Raw genomic sequence first — 25,344 nt, 5'->3', positions numbered from 1 at the left:
TGACGCTGGCGCGGTTGTTGAAAACAAACCCGGGGAAGTTGTTGTTGACATGTCGCTTAAAGATAGTCAGAGTTCAGACACTCAAACCGCTGCAGAGCTTCTAATACACGGTTTTTGAACGGAAAGCCGTGAGGCATCCTAAAGCTAAACATGGAGTTATCTCCGCTTATAAAGAAAATAGGTAAGCCGAACCGCTAGCTGAGTTTTGCTCAACTTATCGCTAACACAACCCTAGCGACAAAACCGTTAGCATTTCAGCTAATTTCGTGTAACTTACGTGCATAACTTTGGTTAAACTCCTTTCCAACTGTCTGTTTTGAACTCACTTGATTGCTTTCCTTAAATCTCAGGTCACTCTTTAGTGGAAATTAGGGTTCGAGCGCTGAAGAGCATCTTAAGTAAGCTGGACCATTCCCTCATCACTGTGACTGACATTGTTCAAGAGAAGATGCTGTTTGTATTTCTGCTTGAGTGGTTCAATTTCCCGGAGGTTCCAATGAAGGAGGAAGTCCTTGAATTGCTTTTAACATTAGCAAAGGTACATAATGCAGTATGTTTCAACTTGAGACTTTGGCTGAAGAAAAACATCGCTAGATTTGAAAGATAACTAGTTTGTCATTTTTGAACTAAATGTATCAGTTGGACTGAATAGTATTTAATTCTTGTCAACAGTTTCCTGCAAGTCTTTAGTGCGCTCTATTTCTAGAAATATATGTTATATTTCTATTAGACATTCATTTTCCCGTGTTCCTATATCCAGCTGGAAGTGCTCCATTAGCTTACTCAGAGCAGAAGTAGAATTTATCTAGAATAAAAGCTACTAACTAAAGCTGTACAGTCAGTACATTATATGTTATTGTTAATTTGTTCTCACTTGAACCACTGTAGTTAACTGAACTCATCAGTTATCCAGTCAGACACTAGAATTAACCATTTTAGTGATTTACAGGTCAAACTCTTTAACAGAAACATGTTATATCCTAACATTTAAGTGCATAAAAACTAAAATAAATCCTATAATTTTCAGATAGGCAACAGCAACAACAAAAAACATACATTTGTTTTACTTACAGAAAAAATAAATCTGACAAACATATTTTGATGCGTCAGTTATATAATGGCATGTATATTTTGCATTCCTCTATATATTTAGCCTCTTCAATAGACTTTAATTGGCCTTGATGCCCACACTTGACATATAGTTTTAATGATACAGTAACTATTTGGAAGAGTGGTTTTGTTTATGAAAGTCATTTTAGTAACCAAACTTTACACACAGCACATGCATATCCTATCTGACAGGTTAACCCTATTGCAAAAAGAAACAAAAAATATCTAGATTTTAATTGTAAATGTGAATCGGTTTATTAAACAAACATTTTTTGACCAAAGAGGCCATATTATAAATGCTGTAAATTACATCTGTACACATTTAGTGTACATAGTCCACCATCAACATAGCCTTGTGTTCTTCTGTTTTAAAACCACAAGATTACATCATTTATACATTTGAGTCAAATTTATAAAAAAAACTTAAAGTATTGGAAGATCAAAGATTAATTGTGTTTTTGTGTGTTCAATTCATGTCTGTTTATAAAGTTCAAAAACAAATATCTATCTTCCAAGTTTTCCAGTGATTACCTTGAATACAAATGGATCAAAAACTTTAGAGCGTCACATGCTACAATTTTTTTCTCTCATTTTGTGAGTATTTATTTTGTTGTTTTTGTGTTCAAAGCATCCTAGTTCAGCGCAGATGCTGAGGGATGTCGGGGCGGTGGACTTTCTCTCTCAGCTTTCTCCTACAATCGAGCCCAGACTGCGAGCTGTCATCGATGGAACCCTGGACCAGCTGTTCCAGCTTCCTGAGCTAGTCCCCAGTCATTCAGCTGTCTACTCTCATGGAGCGTGCAGCGCAACTACAACAGGTGTCACAAGCTGAACCAAACATTTCTTTTACCTGCGACTGATTTTTATTTCACTGTGCTAAATTGCAGCTGGCAAGTTGTCTTTTTACCTTCTCTGTTTAGCGGAAAATAGATGTTCTGTGTCTAAGATGTGCGGTAACAAATGTCCTGTCTCCTCTGCAGCCCCGATACTTGTTCCAGTTGACGATAATCTGCCTAAAATGGGTTATTTCCGCAAGAGTATGCACAACAATACAAATGTACCACCTCAGAAGATGGCAGGTAATCTTTACCGAGATATACCGTTGCTTTTTCTAACGGCGTATCTTATTTTTAATATAAAGATTGGTTTGTATTTTAAAATTTTTTTCCCCCTCCTTTTATGCATGCAGTGCGTGAATCTGTGAGATGTCTGAAATTTTCTGTATTTCCGTGGCTGACTTTAACAAACACAGACCGACACATACTTTCTTCCAATGAGAGGTAAGACATAACACAGCTTTTATTTTTCTTGTTGTTTATTCAGCTCCTGGCACGCTTCAGCTTTTAAGTTCCAGAAACTTTTGAATTTATGCCCAGCTCTGCTAACAGGATCACATTTATTTTCTGCTGTTCTTTTTTTATTTCAATTACTTGGTTATATAATATTCATATTCAAAGTTTTTTTTTTTTTGCGTATATTAAATATATCCACACTCATTAATTTGATGCAGCTCTCTGGGAAGCAGCAACCCTAACATGGTGAGGACAACCTGTGAACTTCTGTGTGACGTCATTCTGCAGGACTTTCCAGCAGAAATCTTCCTGCAAAGGCCTGGAATCGTTAAGGTAGTTTGTATTATTATGTCTAAACATTTGTGTTAGCTGAACATACAATGCTTTGCAAAAAGTATTTGTACATCTTAAGCTTTTTAAGATTCTTGTCAGATTGCAACTAAACACATTAATGTATGCTGGGGGATTTTATGTGGTTGAACAACACAAATTTAAAGACATGACCTTAAGTGTAAATTGGACAGAGACCGAATTGGGGTTTCCAAAAAAATGGTACTAATTGTCTTGTAACAGATCTCAACCCCTTTTGCTGGAATGCCTTTAATAAAACCAAGTGACATCAAATGCTTTGTTGTATTTAATTAAATATCAACAGAAATACAGTGTTGCTGCACCGTATGTATTGGTACACCTGGAAAATAACTTTACAAATCAAGAGTAAAGAAGGTCATCATCTAAAAATGAATGTCTGCGTTTAGTATTCCAATTAAAACATGAACAATTGCAAAACAAAATAATAATAATAATAATAATAATAATAATAAAATAACTTAAAATCAATATAAAGTTGAAAAAAGTTCATACACAATGTATTAAGAAATATGTATGGAGTTTAAAAGAAATATATAGATATTTACAGCTTTTTAAAATCTGCATTGAGAGTCTAAATCAGGGGTCACCAACTCCAGTCCTCGAGGGCTACCGTCCTGCAAATTTTGAGATGCGTCTCTGCTCAAACACACCTGGATCAAATAAACTGCTCATTTTCAGCCTATTGCAGAGAGGAATGAATGCTGGTGAGGAAATTCAGACATTTTGGAGCAAAGGTGAATCTAAAAGTTGCAGGATGGTAGCCCTTAAGGACTGGAGTTGATGACCCCTGGTCTAAATAATCATCTGCACACCGTTTCTTCGAAGCTTGGTGATGGTACCATCATGGAGTGGGAATGCTTTTCTTGAGCAGGGTCAGAAAAGCTAGTGTATTGATGAAGAAATAGCTGGGTGTACAGTAATAGACTTGATGTATTTAATATTGTTAGTCTAGAAATTTGCATCGCTTTTAAATGCTGTGAGAATATTCTTAAACCGAAAGCGACATTTAGACACACTGGACAAGAAATGCAAGATGGCTTCTTTTTCTGCAGTTGCTAGAATGACCTCATTTCTGTTAGATTTATGTGATTGTTGTTGCTTCACTATAAAAAAAATAAAAATAAAATAAAAAATCAAACCAAAAAACAGCTTTCTTTTGGAAAATGTCAGCTATGGATCCTGTTGGAGCTTGTGGGGCTGCAGTTCTCTCGAGGTTTCTTTTTCTTGTGGGTAGAAGATTGCTGTGAGGATACGTATTGGCTACCATGTACATCGTGGAAGGTGTGAAGGTCAGTGCTGCTGGGGCGTTCTGTTGCCTTACTCCTACCAAGAAACAGTCGTTCACACTTTGAATAGGCACTGACCTTTTGGATTCAATACTGTGGAGACGTGTCAATAAGGGATGCCAACATTCCTAAGTCTTCATTCTGTGACGGGTTCAAATGTTCCTCGTTTACAGACGCCTCTTCATTCATCTATTGAGATTAGATGTGCTTATTTTTGACACGTTAAGAAGTATAGACTGTAGCTTGATAGCATCAGTGACTTTGTTGACTGGGACTTCGTCTGAGTGTTTGAGGGAATATAATTTTGCCCAAATGAGCAACTATCAGTGTTGCAATTTGGTTAATAAAGTGGGGCTTAAAATTACATCGGTCTCAGGGCAGCATTAAGACACTGTCACCCAGCAGTCATATCTGGGAAATGCTTTTCTTTGTGTTGCTTTCCCCTCCTTTTTGAGTTCTTACTTCAGTTAAGGGGAAAAAAAACAAACAAAAAAGAAACACGACTTAAACTTAGACATATGTCTTCATTAGCAACAGACGAGAGGAAATTAGAAGTGTGAACAAATTACTTCTTTAGTAATTCAATTTCCAGTTGCCCTTTTTGTTTATTGATTCCTCCTATATGTTCTCTCATTGTCTGGACCAAGATTATGTATTAGATTATGTATTAAAAGATGTATATCATTGCATCATGGATTACACAAACTAATACAAATCTATAAATGAATAAATTAGATTTTTTTTTCATTAGTTATCCAGCAATAAAGTACGATGACAACTGATGCTTCCTTTTTTATCTATCTATTTTAAATTTTTTTGCCACAGAACCTTTTGTTGCTGCTCAGGGTGGGTTCAGGTAAAGGTGAGGTCAGCTACCTCCACTCATCTGCTCTGTCCTGCCTGCGGCAGCTTTGTGTGGGACTGAAGAGGAGGCTGCGCTTTCATCAAGATCCAGGCTTCTACTCACCAAAACAGGGTAAAGGACCTTATTAACTGGCTCTTTGTATAAGCCTGTTTATCTGCTCCTTGCCATGTTGTTAGTTTTAATAAGACATTCTAAAGAAAGGTTTTGTTATTCATTGCCTTTGTTGGATTCTACAATGCAGAATAGAAATTACATGTTCACTCATCAAAATATTTTGGGACTTATTTATTCTGGAATCCTTTGCATCGCTTTTTAAGAGGTTTAGGTTTTTGGTTTCCAAAGTGTGGTCTGGGGGCCATACGAGGCCCTTGGAATGATCTTGTGCAGCTAATGACCATAATTCATAGTCGGCTGATGTAGGTGACCTTATTTATTTATGTATTTATTCTTTAACATTTTAAATTGTAATGAAATGAAAAATGTCAGATAAAAGCACAATATCTGTCTTTTTATTTATTGTAATTCATAATAAAGCATAATTCTTACTTTTATAGGCACTAATCTTATATGACCAAATTAAGAAAAAACTCATTTACAGCACATCCATAAAAAACCCTAAATTAATCTTATTATTGACCAGGGTTTATGCAAACCTGCCTAGAAGTATAAAGACAATTTAGTGGGACATGTTGCCATATTATTATTCTATTTTTCCAAGTATGCTTTTACGTAGAAAAAAACCCCCCAGATGACAGGAACAGTAATGTCGAATTTCTCTGTGACTGTTTAGATCCGGTGTCGCAGAACTCGTCCTTCTCTTACACCCAGGAGGTTCGGGGGAACCAGCGCTCACAGGCCTCCTCTCCTGCGGCCGAGTGCTCTCCTCGACCCTCTGTGGTGGGTCGCACAGGCCAGAGAGCCAGGGGAGACGGTCAGGACGGAGACGCAGCCTCTAACAGGTGTGCCTCTAACTAAGATCCTCATGTTTTTAACTTTACAGCGTTTTTTTTTTTTTTTTTTGATGCATAAGTAAAATAGTCAAGTATGACTAAGAATATTTTCTGCTTTTCCAGCATCATCAGCAATGGAAGCCCTCTCAAAGCTCGTTTTTGTTACATTTATGATGGCAAATTCTGTTGCCCGATCCAGCCTGTAATTCTTTAATTAGCTTGATCTGAAGGGATATCAAAAGATTATGTGTGTGATTAATCCAGTGGCAGCTCACACGGAGGCGGAGCAAGGGCCCGAACCCCGCAACAGACGCCCCGTTCCCCTGCAGACGCAGCTCACCTGGAGCTTCCTGACCTGAGCGTGGAAGACGTTCTGGAGCTTCAGTTGCAGCAGCTCAGCGTGGCCCAGTTTGCTGTTGCCACCATGCAGCACGCCATACCGCTGCTGAAGACAGGTGGGAGTCTGTCATTTTTGCTTTCTTCTCTGCTTGAATAAACTTGAGATATTGTAAATATCCCCAGTCCTGCTTCCCTACATCAACTAGATTCTATCCGGTGTTATTTGATCTTGTCAAAAAAAAAAAAAGAAAAGAAAAAAAGAACCCCCTTCCTCTGCTTTTGTTCTGCTTCTCTCCTCCTCTCAGAAGGTTTGCATGCGTTCCACCGTGTTCTGGAGCTGCTGTGTGATGCTCTCCTCCTGCTCGGGGACAGCGTTTGCGAGCTGGTCTGGGACGATCGCAGCCTGGTGGGGATGGAGCTGGCAAGTCAACACAACTCATGACAGCCTCTTATGTAGATGAATGGATACACTTCACTGAAACGGGGAGTTGGCTTGGCCACCAGACAGTTTGTCACAGACACACAAGCATACGGTGCTCAACTGTCAAGGAGAACCGTGGGCATGCGAGCGAGCTGAATGAATTATACTCGCTTGCAAGGAGCTGCACGCGCAAACTTATTGTCTGCAGCACCTGGGTTAATCAAGCATCATAACTGCTGGGTTAGAAAACGTCTTCATTCATTATGTATGTTAAGTCAAGACAATAGATCGTGTTAAAAAGGCTTGTGCCTTTTAACCGCACGGGGTTATTTATTATATTCACTGGCAGCCTATGGAGTATGTTTTCTGCTGTGGGATTTACGCACTTGTCAAGCCGGGTCCCCCGCGGCCCTCTGCTGTTTAATACATACTCAGAGTCGTGCAACCTAAGAACTATTTTGTTATCTTTAGGTGGGGAGCAGCTTTTGTTTGCCAGACCCCTCCGTTTCCCTGTGGGATGGAGCCCAACCGAGCGATGCACAGGACATGCACTGCCCCCTGCTGGCGTATCCGCTCTATTGTTCTGTGTCTGCATCCAGAACAAAGTGACTGAGAATAGATTGTTCCAATTTATTCATACTGAGATAGGGCGGATCTGTATCTCGTCCCAAAATAACCCTGAAATCTGATTACATTCGATTCCTCAAACCCGGGAATGAACAATTTTTTTTCCTTTTTTTTTTTTTTCTCTACTGGCTCCTTGCCAGGAGCGCTGTTTGAGTCTGAGAAAATGTGCCTGCTGGAGTGTTGGTGTGCGTTTGTTGCGTGCGTGGCTCTTATCTACTTTTCTGTCAGTTTATGCTTTGGTTTACATTTCTGTCTCTGTTTGTTTCAGAAGGAGAAGCTGCAAGCCTGCATGGAGCAACTGGGGGATATACTCTTCTTTCACCAGGACCATTCAGCAGAGGCCCCTCACAGTTCTCAAGTTTCCCACAGAATGGCTTATTTAGGGACTGCCATGTTTACCATTAGACTCCTACAGACCATACTCCCTCCAGAGAAGGTGTGTGCAGTGCCTTGCCAGTTGTTCATGTTCATGTTTATGTTACAACTACACTCTTTAATTAGTTTTAGTTGGGATTTTTGTGATGGACCAACATGAATGGTACTGAAATTGGAGGTAGGAGGAAAATGATATAAGGTTTACAAATTGCTACACAACAAGCAGCCTTAAAATGCCTTTTTATTCAGCCCACTTTACTCTAAATGCCCTAAATAAAACCCTGGACAGCTAGTTGCCTTCAAAAGTTACCTATTACCTATTAGTACTTGTTCTAAATGAAAATCAGCACTTCCTAAATCCATTCAGTAATATATTTCTCTGCACTATTTTGTGTTGGTCTGTCACTCACGATTCTAAGAAGATACTTGGTAGCTTTAGGTTGCAACACCACAAAATATTAACAAAAACCAGAATCAATATTTTTGTGCTCGTGCCACCAAATCACCAGTTTATTGCTGTTTGTACAAAAGTTATTTTTGTGATCTCCGAACAGGCCAGTGAAAACCTCCCCGAAAATGCAGCAACGGCTATTTTCCACTTATGCTTGGACTTGTCGCTGGGAAGTCTATTACCCAGCATGCAAGAGACAGCTGTGGCCTACTTGGAGCAAGTGAACTCAGACAGCCACGACCTCTACAGGAGGGTGAACAGAGCTGCGTTTTGGATGGAATCGACTTGTAACTTTGTGAAGGAGGCACAAGCTGATGTATGAGCTGTAGCACGCATAAGCCCACAATAATAACCATTGCAATTATGGAAGCATCTCTTGAGCCTGTAATCGATCGCATTTTTCTTTCTGAAGGGGGAAAAGAACTGGTTGGACCTACTGGAACTTGCACACCACGCCATAGACGGTCTTCCATTTCACCAGCACCTACCAATCGTCAAGGAATGTGTTCACATGTGCTCTTACTTGTAAGGCAATCATCTATATGTTAAACCATTTGGATTTTTCCTGAGATGCTTTGAAATAATTTGACTTTCCTTGATGAGGTGGAAGTTTGATCAGCCCAGCCCCCTCCTCCAGACTGAGAGCCAGAAACTCTTCCTCAAGCTGCTGTCCCATCCCTCGCCGCCTGTCAAAACGGAAACATACGAGTGTACTTTAAACCTGGTCAAGGTCAGAGCACGATGTTTTATAGATGGCTGTTGTATAAATGAGCATAAAGGGTCATGGCTGAAGCATGGCTGGCATGTTTCAGCCATGCTTGAAAAGGGGACTTGTGCCAGCTCATTCTCCGGAACCTAAATAAGTAAAATGGAGACAAATGAGGTAGAGCTCTTTGACAGCATGCTATAAAAACCCTGCTTGACATTTTGAATCAGTCTCTCTTTTCATTTTGCCAATCAGAGTCTAGAATTGAGAGGGAATTGTATTTCATGAATGCGAGCACAAGTGAGAGGATAGTGATAATTTATGATGTGATTACATGTACCCCCAGGACTGCCTTGGCATCCAGAGTCTATCGAGACAGGAAGCAGCGGCATGCGCCGGCGTTAACTTCCTTCTCCACCACAGGGTCCTGTATGAAATGAGTGTTTTTGGACTGCAGGACTCTGCTCAAATGGTATTTGGATCTATGTTTGTGTTTTATGTTTTAGATGTAGGAAGGGGTTTTTTGTGTATTTTTTGTTCATTTTTGTGTGTTCTGCGATTGTTGCTTCTTATGACTTTGTTTCAACAACGACTTATTTCTTCCGTTAAAAATGTCAGGATTTTAAGTTCTACACCAAGATTTTAAGAAGGTTATGTATACTTTTGTTTCCTCTTCATAATTACATGCTATTTTGGAATGGAGTTGTAACATTTCAAAATCTCAAAATGTTCAAGATGGTACAAATCTTTTGGCAAGACACCATCTATCCGGATAATTTAATCACGTTTAGTACGTGATCGCATCTGTTTGACTTGTGCTTGCTTTGTGAACTCAGCTCTTTACCTGTGATCTATAGGTGAACGTTGCTGCCAAGGATATCCTGCTATTCCTCCTCAAGGGACGATTAATGATGACGGCTCGAGCCTGGGACAGATTCAACGAGGCACTTTACCCGGTCATACCCATATTACAGGTGTTGTTCACTTTGAGAAGATTACAGAGTTATTTCACTGCTGGGCTCTTAAACCAGCCTCCTGTTTGGAACTCATTGCACTATTTACATAGGGATATGACAGTGCGCGTTCAAATAAGCTATCATCTGTAGGGGAATGTTAATATTCTCAGAGCATAAAAAGAAAAAAAAAACTGCTTATCGTGCCGCCTATAAGGGGAAAAACATGGTCATTCCCTCATTTACATACTTTATGCTATATTGTTTCCTTTTTTGGGTGGCAGTAACAAACTTTTATTACTTGCTCAGTTTCAGGCAACAGGAAGCAGCATCCTCATGAATATACATGAGAGTTTGACTAGGCTGTCAAGTGTGATTTAATTCAAACAGGCCATTGCAGGTTGGGGCCCTCTGTGTCAACAAGAGATGAAATGAAACTACCCCTAATCAAAGTGATGCAGATTTTACTTACTGTTGCCATGCTTATCAGGAATTCCCCCTCTGTTCACTACTTTGTCTTCCAACCCAGCCTGACAATTACTTGTGTTATGCGTTTGTGGCTGTACTGGCAGGGCTATGCCAGCACGGAGGAGTCACTTGGAAAGTGTGTCCTGCTGATAAGTGACATGTCGGATGTGACAGGAGACGATGTTTTCCCCACCACAGACAAGCTGAAAGCAGCGCTCCGACTCCTCTTCTCTAAACAGCCCACGTAAGTCGGAGCTCTGGGTCTTCCCATTGTCTGAGCTTGTTTGATTGTTAAGTGCTCAGACATGTGTAGGTGTTTTGTTTTTTTTCCCTTCATGCATGCATATGTTTGTCGGGTATGATTCTTCTGCATCTTTCAGTGAAGGGTTGTTAGTTAGATTTTTTTTTTTAGTGTTTTTGGTTGATGGCAAAAGGTGACCGTTTTGCTGTTTGACACATTTAGAGGTTGTATTTTACTTCACATATAGCGCACTGCAAAATATTCACAGTCCTTCAACTTTTTTTTTTTTTTTTTTTTTTACATTTTGTCATGTTGCAAACAGCAAGCTTTTGTGTATTTTTTGGGGATTTTCAGTGAAACTTGACCCCCCGTGATCCCCTGTTACTTCGTATGCTGGCTAAGCCTGCACAATGCATCGCCTCGTCGCAATAGGAATGTAATATTCATAACACAAATAACTGTTTGGAATGCAATTATTGTTTTACTGAAGTATTATAAAATCAAATTTAGAGGTCAATAAATCCACCAAATTCTCTGAGATATGCATGATTGTTTTTCTGTCCATGTATGTTGTTTGTAGTTAACACCAGTGAATATCAGATAAATTTTAGATCATGTTTTTATCTCCACCTCTAGACATTTTTAATGTGGATTGCTTGTAATGTTGGTGTAATTTTAACAGACAGAGAGGTGTGACGTTGCAAAAATTTTATTTACTAATTTCAAGCAATTTACCTCAAAGCGTTCGTTAAGGTCTCCTAAAACTTGCTCTCAACAGTGTCAGAGTAGCTGCAGTGCATCACATCTTGCCCCACCTAACCAGCCACGCTGATGCAAACCCCAGCAGAGTATTCGCAGATCAATCAGCGGTCGCGTCTCTTCCCAACCTCTTCTGCCTCAGAAACCCTGTAGATGTCACTCTGGACACCATCAATAAGTCCATTCTAAAGGTACAAAGCCACATATAGAAAAAAAATGACTTTAAAAAAAAAAAAACATTTCTAGGAGGCGAGACAGCTTATTTTGTGTGTTTATGATTTTTTTTTTCTTTCTTAGGTGGAATCAGTAGAAAAGCTGTTTTGCATCCTGGACTCGGAGACAATAGACATCTCTCTCAGAAGATCGGCAGCAGAGCAGCTTTTTGTCGTGCTACAAGGTGAGAAGCCTACAAAATCTTATTAGATTAGATAAAAAAACAACAACTAAAAGAACAGTATTATTTATATGATTTATATCCTTGCATACTTTTTGAGTGACCCACATCGTCTCTTTCTTGCATGCTGACAGAAAGTAGTTGCTAGCTTTTTTTTTAATTTTATTTTAGTTGAAAGTGTTATGCTCATTATAAATTGAGAAGCAAAGTTTAAAAGTTTGATGACTGTGTGTATTTCCTCTTGTGAAAACTGCACTTGGCAGATGCTTCTGCTGCATTTCTTCCTTACCGCTGCAATATGTTTAGGCAAACAGAAAACATAAACAAATGTTTGTTGCTGAAATTTGATCTCTTTCTGTCTCACAGACAAATCAATGCACTCGGTACTGACGAGTCTCGGCATCACAGAGAGAGTAATTTCTCTTATCACAGACAATGTAGATGGCAACAAGGTAAAAAAAAATACAAAACATACAACTTTGGCAAGAAAGTAAATAATGATTGTTGAATAAATCCTTTAGTCGAGTCGAATAAAACAAACCAGTGTATGTGTGTTTGGTCGTACTGTATGTGTTTGTGCTTGTGTGGACTAAAGCCACTGAGGCGTGGATGATTGGAGAATGAAATGGCCTATGCTAATAGTGTCAGACAGGCCGTGCTCAACAGTGATTTCTGCCCTCAGCCCAAAATTACTTCAGTCTGCTGATCATTTCCAGTTCTGGAATCAGAAAGCGCCGCGGGTGATTGTCCAACAAGTCTAGCTAACATGTCGGAGAGCGGATAATGACAACAAAAACTTAACTAAGCTATGATAAAAAAGGCTGTTTACAGGAGATGCACCAGTCAGTAAATTGTGGCTTAGCTTAAAAATAAAATTTGACAGTGTATCTGCGTTCTGCAGCTTCATATGTTATTAATCTTGTACTTATGAATGCGTTGCTCCCCAGAGCCTCGATTGTCTTCTGGAGCCGTGTGTATGCATCTTGAGAAAACTAGTGTATGCCGATCCGTCTCTGAGGCACAGCCTGGCGCAACACAACCGCCTGCTCCTCACACTGCTCAGGGGTACGCACAGCAACACACCTCATTTAGTACCAGCCATGCACTCTGTGTCGAGTGCCTTGTGAACAAAAATCCCCAAGTCGTCCACTTGTGTGTTTTGTTTTTAGACATGTTGTTGTGCTTCAGTAAGTGGCATATAATATGAAGTATGAGTATATATCTATGATGCAACTTGTTGATGTGTTGCTCAGCTTTAGTGCTAACAACTTGATTTTTTTTTTAACAAGAGTTGCTGAAAAGTAGTGCAGCTAAAAAATGTATCTTATAATTTGTAGCTCAGTTTTTGTTTTCTTTGTATAATATGAAAATTCCCTTGTACCAGACTTGAGTTTTAAGTCTGATTTGGAAAAGAGAGATTTTAGCTAAATATGTACAAGGTTTTATACATGCTAAATTAAAAAAAATTTAAACGTCAGTTTTGAGCCTAAAGGTGTGAATTGGATTTTGAATTCATATTTTAAAATATGCATTCATTAACTTTGGTTATTATATGGATGTTTTTTTCATTGTAGCTTCCTTGATATTGAAGGAGATCAAAGGCAATAACGGTGAGGTGGCCGTCCTCATGTGTTTGCTGCTTTTTGATGAGATCGCCTGCATTGAAACATGGTTGGTTCATATTTTTTCACAATTACACTACAACAACACATTTTCCTGTATCAAAGTTACATACCAGGGTTTTCTGTGAATTAAGTTCAACAAATTTTAAATATAGTTTGGTCCCTGCAGTACATTTAATGGACAATTTTTTTTATTTTTACAATTGTTATCAATCATTATTTATTCAAGAAAAATGCAACACCTCCACAAACAAGCTTCAATGACATACAACCATACTTGTATAAACCTGAACTGACAGCTGGATATCCAAAATCTAATGAAAACTCTTTAGATTTGGATTCACGGAAAATGCCGAAAACACGCAACTGTTTTTTCAAATATTCAGTGTATAGACTAAATAAATAAATAGCATATTTTATGGTTTTCTTTCACCTGATGTTAGCTTAAAAGCCAATTTTAAGTTTCCTTTTTATTCCAAATACAAATCAGAGTACTTTTGTCTTTGCCTTTTATGAACTTTGTGAAATGTTGATGTACCAATCAACATTTATGAACAGAATGTGTTATATTTGAATTGTACAATTGTTTGTGAACAAAACGCCACTTAATTTTACTTTAAAAATGTATAATTTCCATCCATGATTATTTTTCTTATCAGGTCAGATAAATCCACTTCAGATGCGACTCTTTCACCATTTTCCCTGCCAGTAGCTGCAGTACGGAGGTAGGCCTCGTCAAGAGACGTGGAACAAAAAAAACATCACTTTTCTTAGCTTTAGCTCATGATATCGTCTAACAAAGGATAATACCCAAAGATCTCTAACATTTCACCGTTGTTTCCTAAAGGTACAACATTCCCTTCAAGACAGCAACTCACCATGCGGTCAGCCCGTACTGCTGCGTCTTGGCTCCTTCCTCTGACCTTTTGACCCTGAGTCTTGCCCGCCAAGCCTTGCAGGTGGCCTGGAATGCTGCATGGCATTCTGGGATAGATAATCTCCTGGAAAAATCAAACAGTGTTGACTATGACGCTGATGAGTAAGGCTCTGCCTTTAATTTGTTATATACTGTGGTATATTTTAAAATTATTTTCAGTATACTAATGTCTGCAGTAATTTTTCTGTATATATATATATATATACATATATATATATATATATATATATTCCCTTCTCACCCTCCACGGGTGGTCTCTTTCATCCTCTGAGCTCGGGTCCTCTACCAGAGGCCTGGGAGCTTGAGGGTTCTGCGTAGTATCTTGGCTATGCCTAGAACTGCACATTTGTGGACTGAGATGTCTGATGTTGTGCCTGTTCTTTTGCTTTTTTTTTCTGATGTTGTAATCACTTGGTATTGCTACATCCACCACAACGGCTTTCCTCTGTTSTTTATCCACCACCACAATGTCCGGTTGGTTCGYCATTACCATTTTGTCTGTCTGGATCTGGAAGTCCCACMGGATCTTAGCTCAGTTATTCTCCACCACCTTTGGGGGTGTTCCCCACTTTGATCTTCCAGTCCATATTCTGCACAGATGTTTCTGTACACTATGCCCGSCACTTGGTTATGTCGTTCCATGTATGCTTTCCCTGCCAGCATCTTGCACCCTGCTGTTATGTGCTGGACTGTCTCAGGTGCCTCCTTGCACAACCTACACCTTGGGTCTTGTCTGGTGTGGTAGATCTGAGCCTCCATTGCTCTGGTGTTTAGGGCCTGATCCTGTGCATCCAAGATGAGTGCCTCTGTGCTGTCCTTGAGTCCAGCTTTTTCCAGCCATTGGTAGGATTTCCTGATATCAGCCACTTCGGTTATTTTTCGGTGGTACATCCCATGTACCACCGACAATCCCATTCCATGATGGTACCTCCAGCACCTCGTCCTCTGGTCCCTATTGTCTGAGACATTAGCTGAGCACATCGTCTGTTGAGGCTTTGTCCTTGATGTATTTATGGATTTTGGATGTTTCATCCTGGACAGTGGCTCTCACACTTGCTAGTCCTCTGCCTCCTTCCTTATGGCTTGTGTACAGTCTCCAGGTGCTGGATTTGGGGTGGAACCCTCCATGCATGGTTAGTAGCTTCCAAGTCTTAACGTATGTGACCTTTATCTCTTCCATTGGCCAGCTAATTATTCCAGCATGGTATCTTATTACTGGTAAGGCATAGCTGTTTATTGCACAGATCTTGTTCTTGCCATTGAGCTGGCTTCTCAGGACTTGCCTTATTCGTTGGAGGTATTTGGCTGTGGCTCCTTTCCTTGTGACCTCATCRAGGTTGCCATTTGCTTGTGGTATTCCCAGGTACTTGTAGCTGTGCTCTATGTCTGCTATTGTTCCTTCTGGGAGTGAGACCCCTTCTGTGTGGACGACCTTCCCTCTCTTTGTAACCAWCCGACCACACTTCTCTAGTCCGAATGACATCCCAATGTCAGTGCTGTAGATCCTGGTGGTGTGGATCAGTGAGTCGATGTCTCGCTCGCTCTTGGCGTACAGSTTGATGTCATCCATGTAGAGKAGGTGACTGATYGTGGCCCCATTCTTGAGTCGGTATCCRTAGHCAGTCTTGTTGATRATTTRGCTGAGRGGRTTCAGGCCTATGCAGAACAGCAGTGGGGACAGAGCATCTCCTTGGTATATGCCACATTTGATGGACACTTGTGCAAGTGGTTTGCAGTTGGCTTCAAGGGTGGTTTTCCACAGCCCAATCGAGTTTGCAGTGAATGAATATATATACCTGGTGCGCTCCACCTGATGGAGTAGCGGGTGTTTGGCATAACTGTCAAGTTTTGGACTTGAGACTACGGGAAATGTCGCTACTGAGCGGGTGGTGAAACTAGCTTATGACGTGAGGAGGGGTTAATACGGGATCTTTACGATCATGCATTTACGTGACGGGCGGCAACCTCAGTCTATACCATAAACACCTGATTAAGTTTAGAGCCTAAATACGTTTTATTTCCAAAACAGAAAGGGTACAAATTACTATTGCTATCCTAGCATATCAACTAACAGCTAGAAAAAAAAACAAAATAGTATCTTCGTAGTCAAACTGGTATTATTCAGAGAGGAATTTGTCCAGTTTAGATTATGTTGATGAAGAAAAAATGTTTGCAAATAGTGCAATTTGTGGCAGCTGCTTTAGAGTCCAGAAACAGCGTTAACTCCACACACTGGAACTAAAGATACACCCCATCGAGTCGGAATGGAATTTTGTGACTTCACTGTGAAAAGGGTCCCGTTTTCTTGAAGCGGGAAAATCATTCCACAAAAGTGCTGGAACTCTCCTGGGTTGCTAGGTAACGATTGTGTGGGGGAGGGGCAGAGTTCCACTGGGGTTGCTAGGTAACGGCAAAAGTGCGACTTCTCAAGAGCTTTTTGAAACTTCCTGTTTGACAGACACAGGGAAACAGTAATTTATTGGCAAATACATTTAAGCATTTGGGATGTTTTTCAAAGTAGTTGAGTTCCAAATGGAAGTACAAAAAACAGCAACAACAAACAGTATGAATTTAGCATAATCAGTATCTCTGAATTTGCTGGAGCTTGTTTTTATTCTCACAACTTCTAATTCTTTCACAAACCATTATTTTAAAGAATTATTTTCCCATTATTTTATTTCTATAATTTTATTCCTGGGAAATAAAAATAAATAAAGCTCCAAAAACGTAAATTTCCAACAATAATTTTAAATTAACTGTATAATAACTTAAATGGCAGCGATGAGGTTGTGACAGACCTTCCAGTCTTTTGGCCAGTGAGCGGGCGAAGAGCACGTTGGCGAGCTTGCTCTGAGCTTAAGCTTTGCTCTTGTAGCTTTTCTCGTTGTTGATGTCCTGCAGGTTGATGGAGCCCCAGGAATGAGCCATGGAGGACACGTTCACGATTCTGGCCGGGGCCAACCTTTTAATCAGGTCCATCAACAAGTAAGTCAGCAGGTAGTGACATAAAGAAAGAAAAGGGCTTACATTTCAACTTAAATTCAAATGTTTTACAGAAATTATGTTGAGGGCTAATTAAACGCATTAAACTTCTATTTTAACAAAAATGCTGTGTTAATAATAATATTGGAATTATCTGATGTAGCAGAATAATCACGGATGTGTATCATGTTATTATTGACCAAGTTTGTTTGTGATTAGTTATATTTACCAAAGTGATTGACTCCAATCTGCATCTCGAAGCCAACGGCTGTCTTCCCGTACGGACAAACCATCACACCTGCATTGTTGATGAGGAGGTTGAGCTTCTAGTTGCAGCCATAATTTATGAAGTCCTAAGAATGACACGTTTTTAATGACTTGATCCTTTCCACTATGAGACCTTCATATCTTGACAAACTTATTATTTTTGTTTGTTGTGATGTCGAGATAATTTAAAGTACCCAATGTGAACCGAGTAAAGATCAGAAACCAGGTTTGATTGAGCCGTTTACCTCTTTTAGCCAGATCGATGGCCGTCTCTTTGCCTATCCCGGTGTTTGCACTTGTGATCACCACAGTTTGCCCATCGAGCCTGACGTCAGAGGACCAGGGAGCCCCGAAGAGGTTTCTGGGGAAGTTATGAAATCTCAGCCGGTGTCTCAATCAACGTAATGGGCGCGGTAAACTACCGCTGTTTTATTTTTTATAATCTTGTTAAAACATCAACGTCATTCTTGTCTTCATCTGTGGGAGACTTTTCGTTGACGTTTGCTTCACTCAGTATGGTTACCACTGTCGATATTGTGGCGTTGGGATCCAACAGCTTCACCAGAGGCACATTCACTCCTCTCTCCTGAAACATCATATTCTGCAGAGTCATTGCCTGCAAGGAGTCCATGCCTAAGGATGACAGAGGGGAGTCATCACTCAGCTCACTCTGATCAATGCCTATTGTCTCGCTGAGCAAAGAGAAAACATATTCTTTTGGTGAGACAGAATCACTTTGTTTGGTTTTAGACTCTTCCTCTTTGGATTTTTGGAAAGCCTCATTGACTAATGCAGAAAGACGTAAGGTCAAGGTTTTATTTTGAGAGAGGATGTTGTATCTGATGTTCCTGAAGTGAAACCTGCAGACACCCTGCTGCGGCCGATTCAGGATGAGGCATTGCTCCAAGCTTTTATGGACTTCTGCAACACCCAACATCATCATCCCCTTTGCCTCCAGAAAGCGATGGATGTGTTCCTTGTTGAGGAGCAGACCGAGGTTCAGAGCCCCCCAGTTGATGGACTGCCCAGGCAGCCCGAGTTTTCACCTGAAGTGGCAGAACAAGTTAAGAAAAGAGTTGGCTGCTGCGTAGTTTGTTTGGGATGCATTTCCAAGGAACGCTGAGATGGAGGAGAAACACACAAAGTAGTCCAGATGGCAGTGCTTTGTAGCATGGTGTAAATTTAACACCCCACTGACTTTGGGTTTAAAAGCCTTCTCATAAAGGGTTCTGTTAAGGCTCTCAATCAGACCGTCATGGCCTGGTCGCCTAGAAGCACAATATCACATTCTTGAAAGTCAAACCAATGCTCTGCGTGTGCAGCTAGTGTCGGTTCGTGCAGAGCCTAATGACAGAGAGCCCAAGTACAAGGAAGTGAGAGAAGAAGTGGAATCGTTAGAAGACATCCAAATATGTCTCAGAAGAGAAGTTCAGGAGCTACTGACAGCTGAAAACGGCATAGGAGACTTTGGATCATCAGACTAGAGAAAAGGACGATCTCTTGAAAGAACTGGACAATCTGCAAAGCCAGCAGGTGACAAACCGCCAAAGAATCGAGGACCTGTACAGGAAGAACAAGGAGTTGATTCATGAAAATGCTCTGCTTCGAGAGAGGCTGGCTAAATCGGAACAAGAGAACCCAGAACCACAGTTAGTTGTGAGAAAAGTTGGTACGTCGGGAAGGACCGTTTTAAAGACCATTTAACAGAGTGGAACTTTGATATACTGGGTCCCATCATGGATCTACTAGTTCCTCTGGTCTGTAAAACCTGTGCTTGCTCTAACTGCTGGCTCCTTCATTACTGGTGGTTCTGGTTTAACTGGTGGTTCTTGAGTTACTGGTGCTTCTTGATTTGCTGGCGGTTCTTTGGAGTAACAAGTATTCTATGAAGGCGTTAAAAGGAATGAGTTTGTAAAATAAATGGGATGAAAGTCCTTAATCCCACGACAAGGACAGCATCTTGCAGTTCAGCTCCCACAGCTTATGCGCCAACTCGTCGTCCTTTCCAGCAGCAGAGCATTTAGCAGTTGCGCAGCCGCTGCAAACAACCAGAGGTTGAGATGAACTACTTTATGTCTATATTTCATCACACAAATTGGCCATTTATGGAGATAAATCCCACAAAGCCCACAAGTCATTAACAGTCAACTAGCTGGTTAACTTTGAACTGGCAGTACCTGTAATATCCACCGCTCTCCTTTTCTAGAGTCGGCTCCACGGCGCAGTATATCGTGGTCTAAGCTCCCTCCACAGAGTCTTTGGTGAAAGGTTTGGCAATCTTCATGAAGGACCTCTCGGGGGCGCTGAGGTGGCGCCACAGGTCTGTCTGAACAATGCCAGGGTGGAGGGAGTAGGTGGTCCCTTGAGAATCTAATTATAGACGAGGTTTAAAAGCTTTTAAAATTTTATGTAAAGTCTTAAAGAGGTGGTAATCAGATTTTAAATTGGGTAAGAACTAAAAACAAAAAACCAGCAGCCTCCATGTCAAAGTCTGACTTTCAAAGCAACTTTACCCTGAAAACAGACGGCAAGAAATCGCCAAAACCCTACAATAGCATAAATAATTGCAATCTGCAATTTTCCATCTTGCTAAGGGATATTTAAAAGTGACCTATAGACCCTTTTCACATGACGTCACAAAATTCCATTCTGACTCGACGGGGTGCCTCTTTATTTCCGGTGTGATTTTGCCTCGGGAAACCTGACTGAAAAATCATTATTTTAAGGATATAATAACAGGTAATAACAGGTAAGGTTAATGACAACTGCATTTAAGTGTTAGATAGCCGTTATTACTCATTGTCAATCCACCATTCTCTAACTATGTATAAAATAAACGGCCTCCGATTGCTTTAGTCGCAGGGGAAAAAAAAAAAATTATATATATATATATATATATATATATGTATAATTTTTTTTTTACCACATAATAATTTGGTGTTATTTCAGGCAACACTTTTGTAAGTTGCATAACATATAGTAATGCCGTCATATTCAGTATGTTTACTGATATAGTCATATTTCAAATACACTAGTTTGAAAAAAGAATGCTAATGTTGGATCAAAGGATCAGAGCAATAAGTCTGTAACAGGATTTTCATGCGAACAGAGATCCTTCCACGTATTACTCTTGAACAACACCGTCTCCAGCGGGGAGTTCAGCAGCGTATTAGCACCAGAGTTGTGGCATATTGTGTTCATCCGTCTTCGTTTTCTCCTAATGTGACCTAATTCAAACAAATGAGAATGTCTCTCTACAGTTTTAACCAGCTTGATTAAGACATTTGAAACACACCATTGGTGGTTCAATCCATCTGAGATCCTGTGTGGTGCTGCGACTGGGTGAAGAGCAGATGCTTAACATGCATTACTCTTAATATTTGCATGGGCTGCTCTGTAACATTATGGTTTAATTATGTATTGGCTGCTACTTTGTGCTACTTGATTGTAACTAGTGTGACTTACTATGAAAAAAAGAAATCTGTCTTATCTTCTGATGGTTTGCAAATTATTGTTGCCTGTGGGTTATTACAGCTATACAGTCTGGCCACAACTTACTTTTTTTACCCTCTCCAACAGATTTCACCCTGACTTGAAGCTGTCGAAGTCGCAGCTCTTGTTGCTCCGGGCAGCGCACCCTCCAGCTGCGCTCCGCGACTGCATCCATGCCATCGAGACTGCAGCAGGGCACAAATCTGTGGCCTCTGCCCTGTCCAGGCTCAGCCTCTACTTGTTGTTTAACAGACTGGCTCTCCCACATGTTCCCACCCACAGCTGCAGAGACATCCTCCAGTTGCTCGGCTGGCAGACAGTGTTGACCAGGTATTCTGCAAATGCATTCAAAAAATATTCATAGTTGATATACAGTACTTGTGAATGCCCATGACGGTAAAATGTCTGCTGTTTCTGATCAAAATTGTGGGAATTATTATGTTTGGGAGTGCTATAAAACGCTGATTAAGTTGAATGTTTGAACAAGTACTAAATCTTTTTTTTTTTAATCAAAAATCGTTGATAAGTCGCAAGTAAAGCCTGGTGGCCCGCCAGGCTTATCATACACTGGGGGAAACCCTGAGCTTAAGGGGTATGAATACTTTCTAGTTAATAAAGTTACTTTGTTATGTTTCATCATAAAGAAAAGCGTAAACAAACACAACAGGAAAATGTGTTGCTTAGTACGTGCATGGAATATGCGAACAGCCTTTCAGCAGTGCCTCTCTTGCCAGGATTGTCACATGCTCTGTCTCTTCCTCCCTGCAGGTTTCTCCAGGTGCGCCCGGCCTCTGTTGAGGATGAAAGGTTGCTGGTGGGAATTGTGACATTTTTGAATGCCTACTTCAAACAAATTCCCACAGAGTGTACCTCTGACCAAGGGGACCATGACCTACGCTGGATACTGGAGCTGCTTCTCAACCAGGTCCAGATCATTGACACTTTATGGACAAGCATTAAAGTAAAACCTGCTGCACCAGCATAATGCTCTGCTTAGGATTATGGTGCAAAGAAATAATCACAGTTTTTTTAATGTTTTTTGCATCATGTTCTTTGAGTGATGCGATAGATGTGATTTGGGACTGTTAGCTTTAATATGCGAATATAAATGAGTCATTTCTCATCAGTCTCAACCATCTGAACCATATGTGCATCACATCTCCACAAAGTAGTTTTCTAAATAAGTTCCTCAATGCAGCTGCTTACAGTATATAGCAGCAATCAAACCCTGAATAAATCAGGCAGATTGATAAAACACCCTGAACACATTACGGTCTCAAAACAACAGAAAAACAGCTTTTCCCCTTAGACATGGCAGATATTATTTCCTAAGCTCTTAAAAAAAATGTTGGGGCTCTTATTTCGAATTACCCGTCTGTTATAGTAAGGAGAGCTACTTTCTGTCTTCAATCAGTCTCACCTTGGTTTTCTCATTAATATGTGTGTAGACAATAAGTCCTTCCCCGGTGGCTAAAGAAGACTCAGATTTAATGCCTAGTAGGGGTTAGCCTCGCTGCTCTCCTCTGTTTTTCTGTAATTACTGAGCTGTTTCAGGAACATCTGTCGCCTCATATACCCTCATGAAGTGTGCACTGATCAGTAATTTATTTATTTTTTTGCCATGTGGCAGCCAAGAGATTTTGTTTTCTTTTAAAGAAATACAAGTGTTTGGTGAAGCTGTGCTTACTTTAAAAAAAGAGCTACTTGTATCAAATCTAGAAGAAGCAAGAGGAGATTCCAGATTCAATGCTAATAATTCAAACACAAACAATCTGAGTTGATTAAAACTGATTATAAATTTAAGAACTCTCATGAGCTTATTGGTTTTTCCAGAAACCCAAGGGGAATATGAGTTTATAACTTGTGTTTCTGGAAGGAAGAAAATGTGTTAACGTTACCTTCATAACATATTAAAAAGAATACAGACCCTTATTCGAAGTCCGCATTATTACAGTTCCATCTCTGGAACTGTAAAGTCGGGCAGCATGACAGAAAATCTTGCAATGGTGACAACATTGATTCCTAACTGCATAAAAATTACATTAGCAAGTAAAATGCCAATTCACAACACTCTAAATATACTCCAAAGATTAGTGTAGTTTACAGTATCAATCTATCTTTAAAGATGTTTCCTTTAGGTGTCAAAGATACTCTTATACAATTCATTAATATAGAAAAATATGTCACATAAGTCATAACTATTGTGACTGACAGTGTTTCCACTTTCCTTCATCATCATGTAATCCTAAGAGTTTGAATTACTGAAAAAAAAAAAACTGAATTATATTATTTTGAATTGAGCCGATTTGCAGACAAGCCACTTAATTCATTTTTTAGTTTTTCAGTTCATGGCAAAATTCTCACCCCGGTAATGCATTTTAAAATATTTAAGTTGAGTAGACAAACTAATAAACACACTAGTAATCTGTTTGAATAAATAATTGATTTGGATAAATAAAAATGAGTTGGGAGACATTTAAATATTAAGCACAAAATCAAATTTAATCAAATCGTACAAATTAATTCTGTTTATCCACTAATTTCCTAGGAGACCGCTGCTCTTCTTCATTTGCTTCTTGGTATGGAGTCGCACATGTTGACTCAGAGTTTAGAAGATCCTGAGGAGATTAAGAGCCACGTAAACCAGAGGCTGCAGAGAGAACTCATAAAGTTCTTTAATACGCTTCTGATCAGGCTGTCAAACACAACTGACAGGTAGGTTAATATCAAACGTAAATCTGTTATCTTTTACTTTAACACCAAAGTGTGTTATTCCATCACTGTTTGTTTCAGATATGAAAAGATCAAAATTGTAAAGCTTGAAGAATGAAGAAAGAACCCATCCTGTAATGTTTTTCAGTTTGTGTGCTGTGTAAAAATAGTAATAATAATAAAAAAGGGGAAAGCGCACTAACATCAATTCCTAATTTTCCTTCCACTTTATTTCTGTCGTCTATTTTTCTTTCTCCTCTGCCTGTCTGCTTTGCTTCTTTTCTCGCTGTCTCCTTTCCTGTCTGTCCAGGCTATGTTTGGCATTAGCAGGTCCCTTTAAGAGCCAGCTGGCGCTGCGCTTGCTGCAGAGCTTGCGGTTGTCTGATGCCCCACGTTTCTATGGCCTTCCCAGCCTGGAGAGGGCACTGCAGGGCATGGTCAGCCTGACTGCCCAGCCTGGCTGGAGCTCCCACTGCCCTGACCTGGAGCCCAGCTCCCTCTGCTCCAAATATCTCAGTGGATTATTAGAGGTGAGTGTGAATGCCCCCCCGGTCTTGTATTTGTGTGTGTGTGCGTGCTCATATCCTCGAGTTTGGAAGGGGCTTGTGCCAACCTCCCACTTGTTATGCAGATATTAAAGTGCCTGCGGAAATGTTAAAATGGTAAAACATGGAAATTTCTGAGGAATGAGCAAAAAATGCAGCAAAATGGACTTGAGACATGAATTGCAATTGACAAAAACCTCGGTGATCAGACGTGCCACGCCGAGAAGATGCTGATGAGATTAATCACCCTCACATTTTTCATCTGTTCAGTTGTGCAGCAGTGCGTAAAACAATCGACTAACAAAGTGAAGACCAGCCTGTACAACAGTCATCGGCACAAAGGTGTCAAAAGTTCGTTGGCATCTTGTGGACTCGCTCTGTTTACATCATAAATACGCTTTCTTGTTTTATTCCAATACAAATGTATAATAATGAAACAAGTGCATATTTAAAGACAAATTCTTTTTTCAATTTACTTAATTAATCTAAAACCACAGAGTTATCCTCTCTTTTAATTGTCTGACTGGCCTCTCCACTGACTTTTCTGGCAGCGTGGGGTCCTAGAGCTCTGCAGGCCTTTGGCTCCTCTCTCCTCATCTGCTCTTCTGTGCAGTCTCACATACTGATGGCACACAAAAACAAACTAATTAGTCTCTCAGCTGTATTAAAGTTTCATTTGGATGCAGTGCTCGACGAGCATACGATTGGCTCTGAATAAAAACAGAACTTACTGTAAGCTCAGGCTTTCGAGTTTGCTTTGTACTGTCAAGTTAATGACACAGGGAATGCACGCCAGCCAAATCTGTCTTTGAATCATAGTTTTGTATGATGTGTAATTTTTAGGAAGACATTTCTGTATCACTCACACAGGTGATTTCTTCATTTTACGTTGAGTGGAGAGGGAACTCCTTGTCATTCATGGGGAAAGGTGTGACAAAGAATGCCATTATTTGCTTGCTTCACCTGTCCCATGAGATGATGATGGAAAACAAGGATAAGGCAAGTGTCATTGTAACATTTTACCATTATAACCTAATGTAGCTGGAATAATTGTAACTACAATGTAATGACACAACTCATTGTATTTTTATGTGACGAACCACCACAAATTACGACATAGTTGTAAGGTGGACAGCAAATGTTTTTAAAAATGTTTCAGAAATATGAAAAGAGAGTGC

The 25,344-nt window shown here is 40.0% G+C and overlaps 1 protein-coding gene across 2 annotated transcripts in view; it reads left to right on the top strand.

Annotated features, from left to right (window-relative positions):
• Positions 1 to 25,344, top strand: part of rttn (rotatin) — a 41,544-nt gene continuing 16,200 nt past the window's right edge. Inside the window, exons 1-29 of one of the 2 annotated variants that reach the window (XM_008438652.1) lie at positions 1 to 181; positions 351 to 538; positions 1,739 to 1,928; positions 2,091 to 2,189; positions 2,300 to 2,390; positions 2,621 to 2,735; positions 4,886 to 5,036; positions 5,716 to 5,884; positions 6,140 to 6,330; positions 6,523 to 6,635; positions 7,531 to 7,698; positions 8,192 to 8,404; positions 8,501 to 8,613; positions 8,692 to 8,818; positions 9,141 to 9,266; positions 9,652 to 9,768; positions 10,320 to 10,459; positions 11,235 to 11,406; positions 11,513 to 11,612; positions 11,976 to 12,061; positions 12,557 to 12,674; positions 13,184 to 13,280; positions 13,891 to 13,956; positions 14,079 to 14,270; positions 20,997 to 21,239; positions 21,678 to 21,834; positions 23,458 to 23,624; positions 23,932 to 24,151; positions 25,037 to 25,165. In XM_008438652.1, coding sequence (XP_008436874.1) covers positions 151 to 181; positions 351 to 538; positions 1,739 to 1,928; positions 2,091 to 2,189; positions 2,300 to 2,390; positions 2,621 to 2,735; positions 4,886 to 5,036; positions 5,716 to 5,884; positions 6,140 to 6,330; positions 6,523 to 6,635; positions 7,531 to 7,698; positions 8,192 to 8,404; positions 8,501 to 8,613; positions 8,692 to 8,818; positions 9,141 to 9,266; positions 9,652 to 9,768; positions 10,320 to 10,459; positions 11,235 to 11,406; positions 11,513 to 11,612; positions 11,976 to 12,061; positions 12,557 to 12,674; positions 13,184 to 13,280; positions 13,891 to 13,956; positions 14,079 to 14,270; positions 20,997 to 21,239; positions 21,678 to 21,834; positions 23,458 to 23,624; positions 23,932 to 24,151; positions 25,037 to 25,165 — 4,089 coding nt within the window. In that variant the 5' untranslated portion in view covers positions 1 to 150. Of the gene's footprint in view, positions 182 to 350; positions 539 to 1,738; positions 1,929 to 2,090; positions 2,190 to 2,299; positions 2,391 to 2,620; positions 2,736 to 4,885; positions 5,037 to 5,715; positions 5,885 to 6,139; positions 6,331 to 6,519; positions 6,636 to 7,530; positions 7,699 to 8,191; positions 8,405 to 8,500; positions 8,614 to 8,691; positions 8,819 to 9,140; positions 9,267 to 9,651; positions 9,769 to 10,319; positions 10,460 to 11,234; positions 11,407 to 11,512; positions 11,613 to 11,975; positions 12,062 to 12,556; positions 12,675 to 13,183; positions 13,281 to 13,890; positions 13,957 to 14,078; positions 14,271 to 20,996; positions 21,240 to 21,677; positions 21,835 to 23,457; positions 23,625 to 23,931; positions 24,152 to 25,036; positions 25,166 to 25,344 lie in introns of both variants that reach the window. The other variant, XM_008438651.1, reaches the window with a different exon arrangement.

Source organism: Poecilia reticulata, linkage group LG20, assembly GCF_000633615.1.
Source record: "Poecilia reticulata strain Guanapo linkage group LG20, Guppy_female_1.0+MT, whole genome shotgun sequence".
Taxonomy (NCBI): Eukaryota; Metazoa; Chordata; class Actinopteri; order Cyprinodontiformes; family Poeciliidae; genus Poecilia; species Poecilia reticulata.
This window is presented reverse-complemented; position numbering and strand designations above follow the sequence as displayed.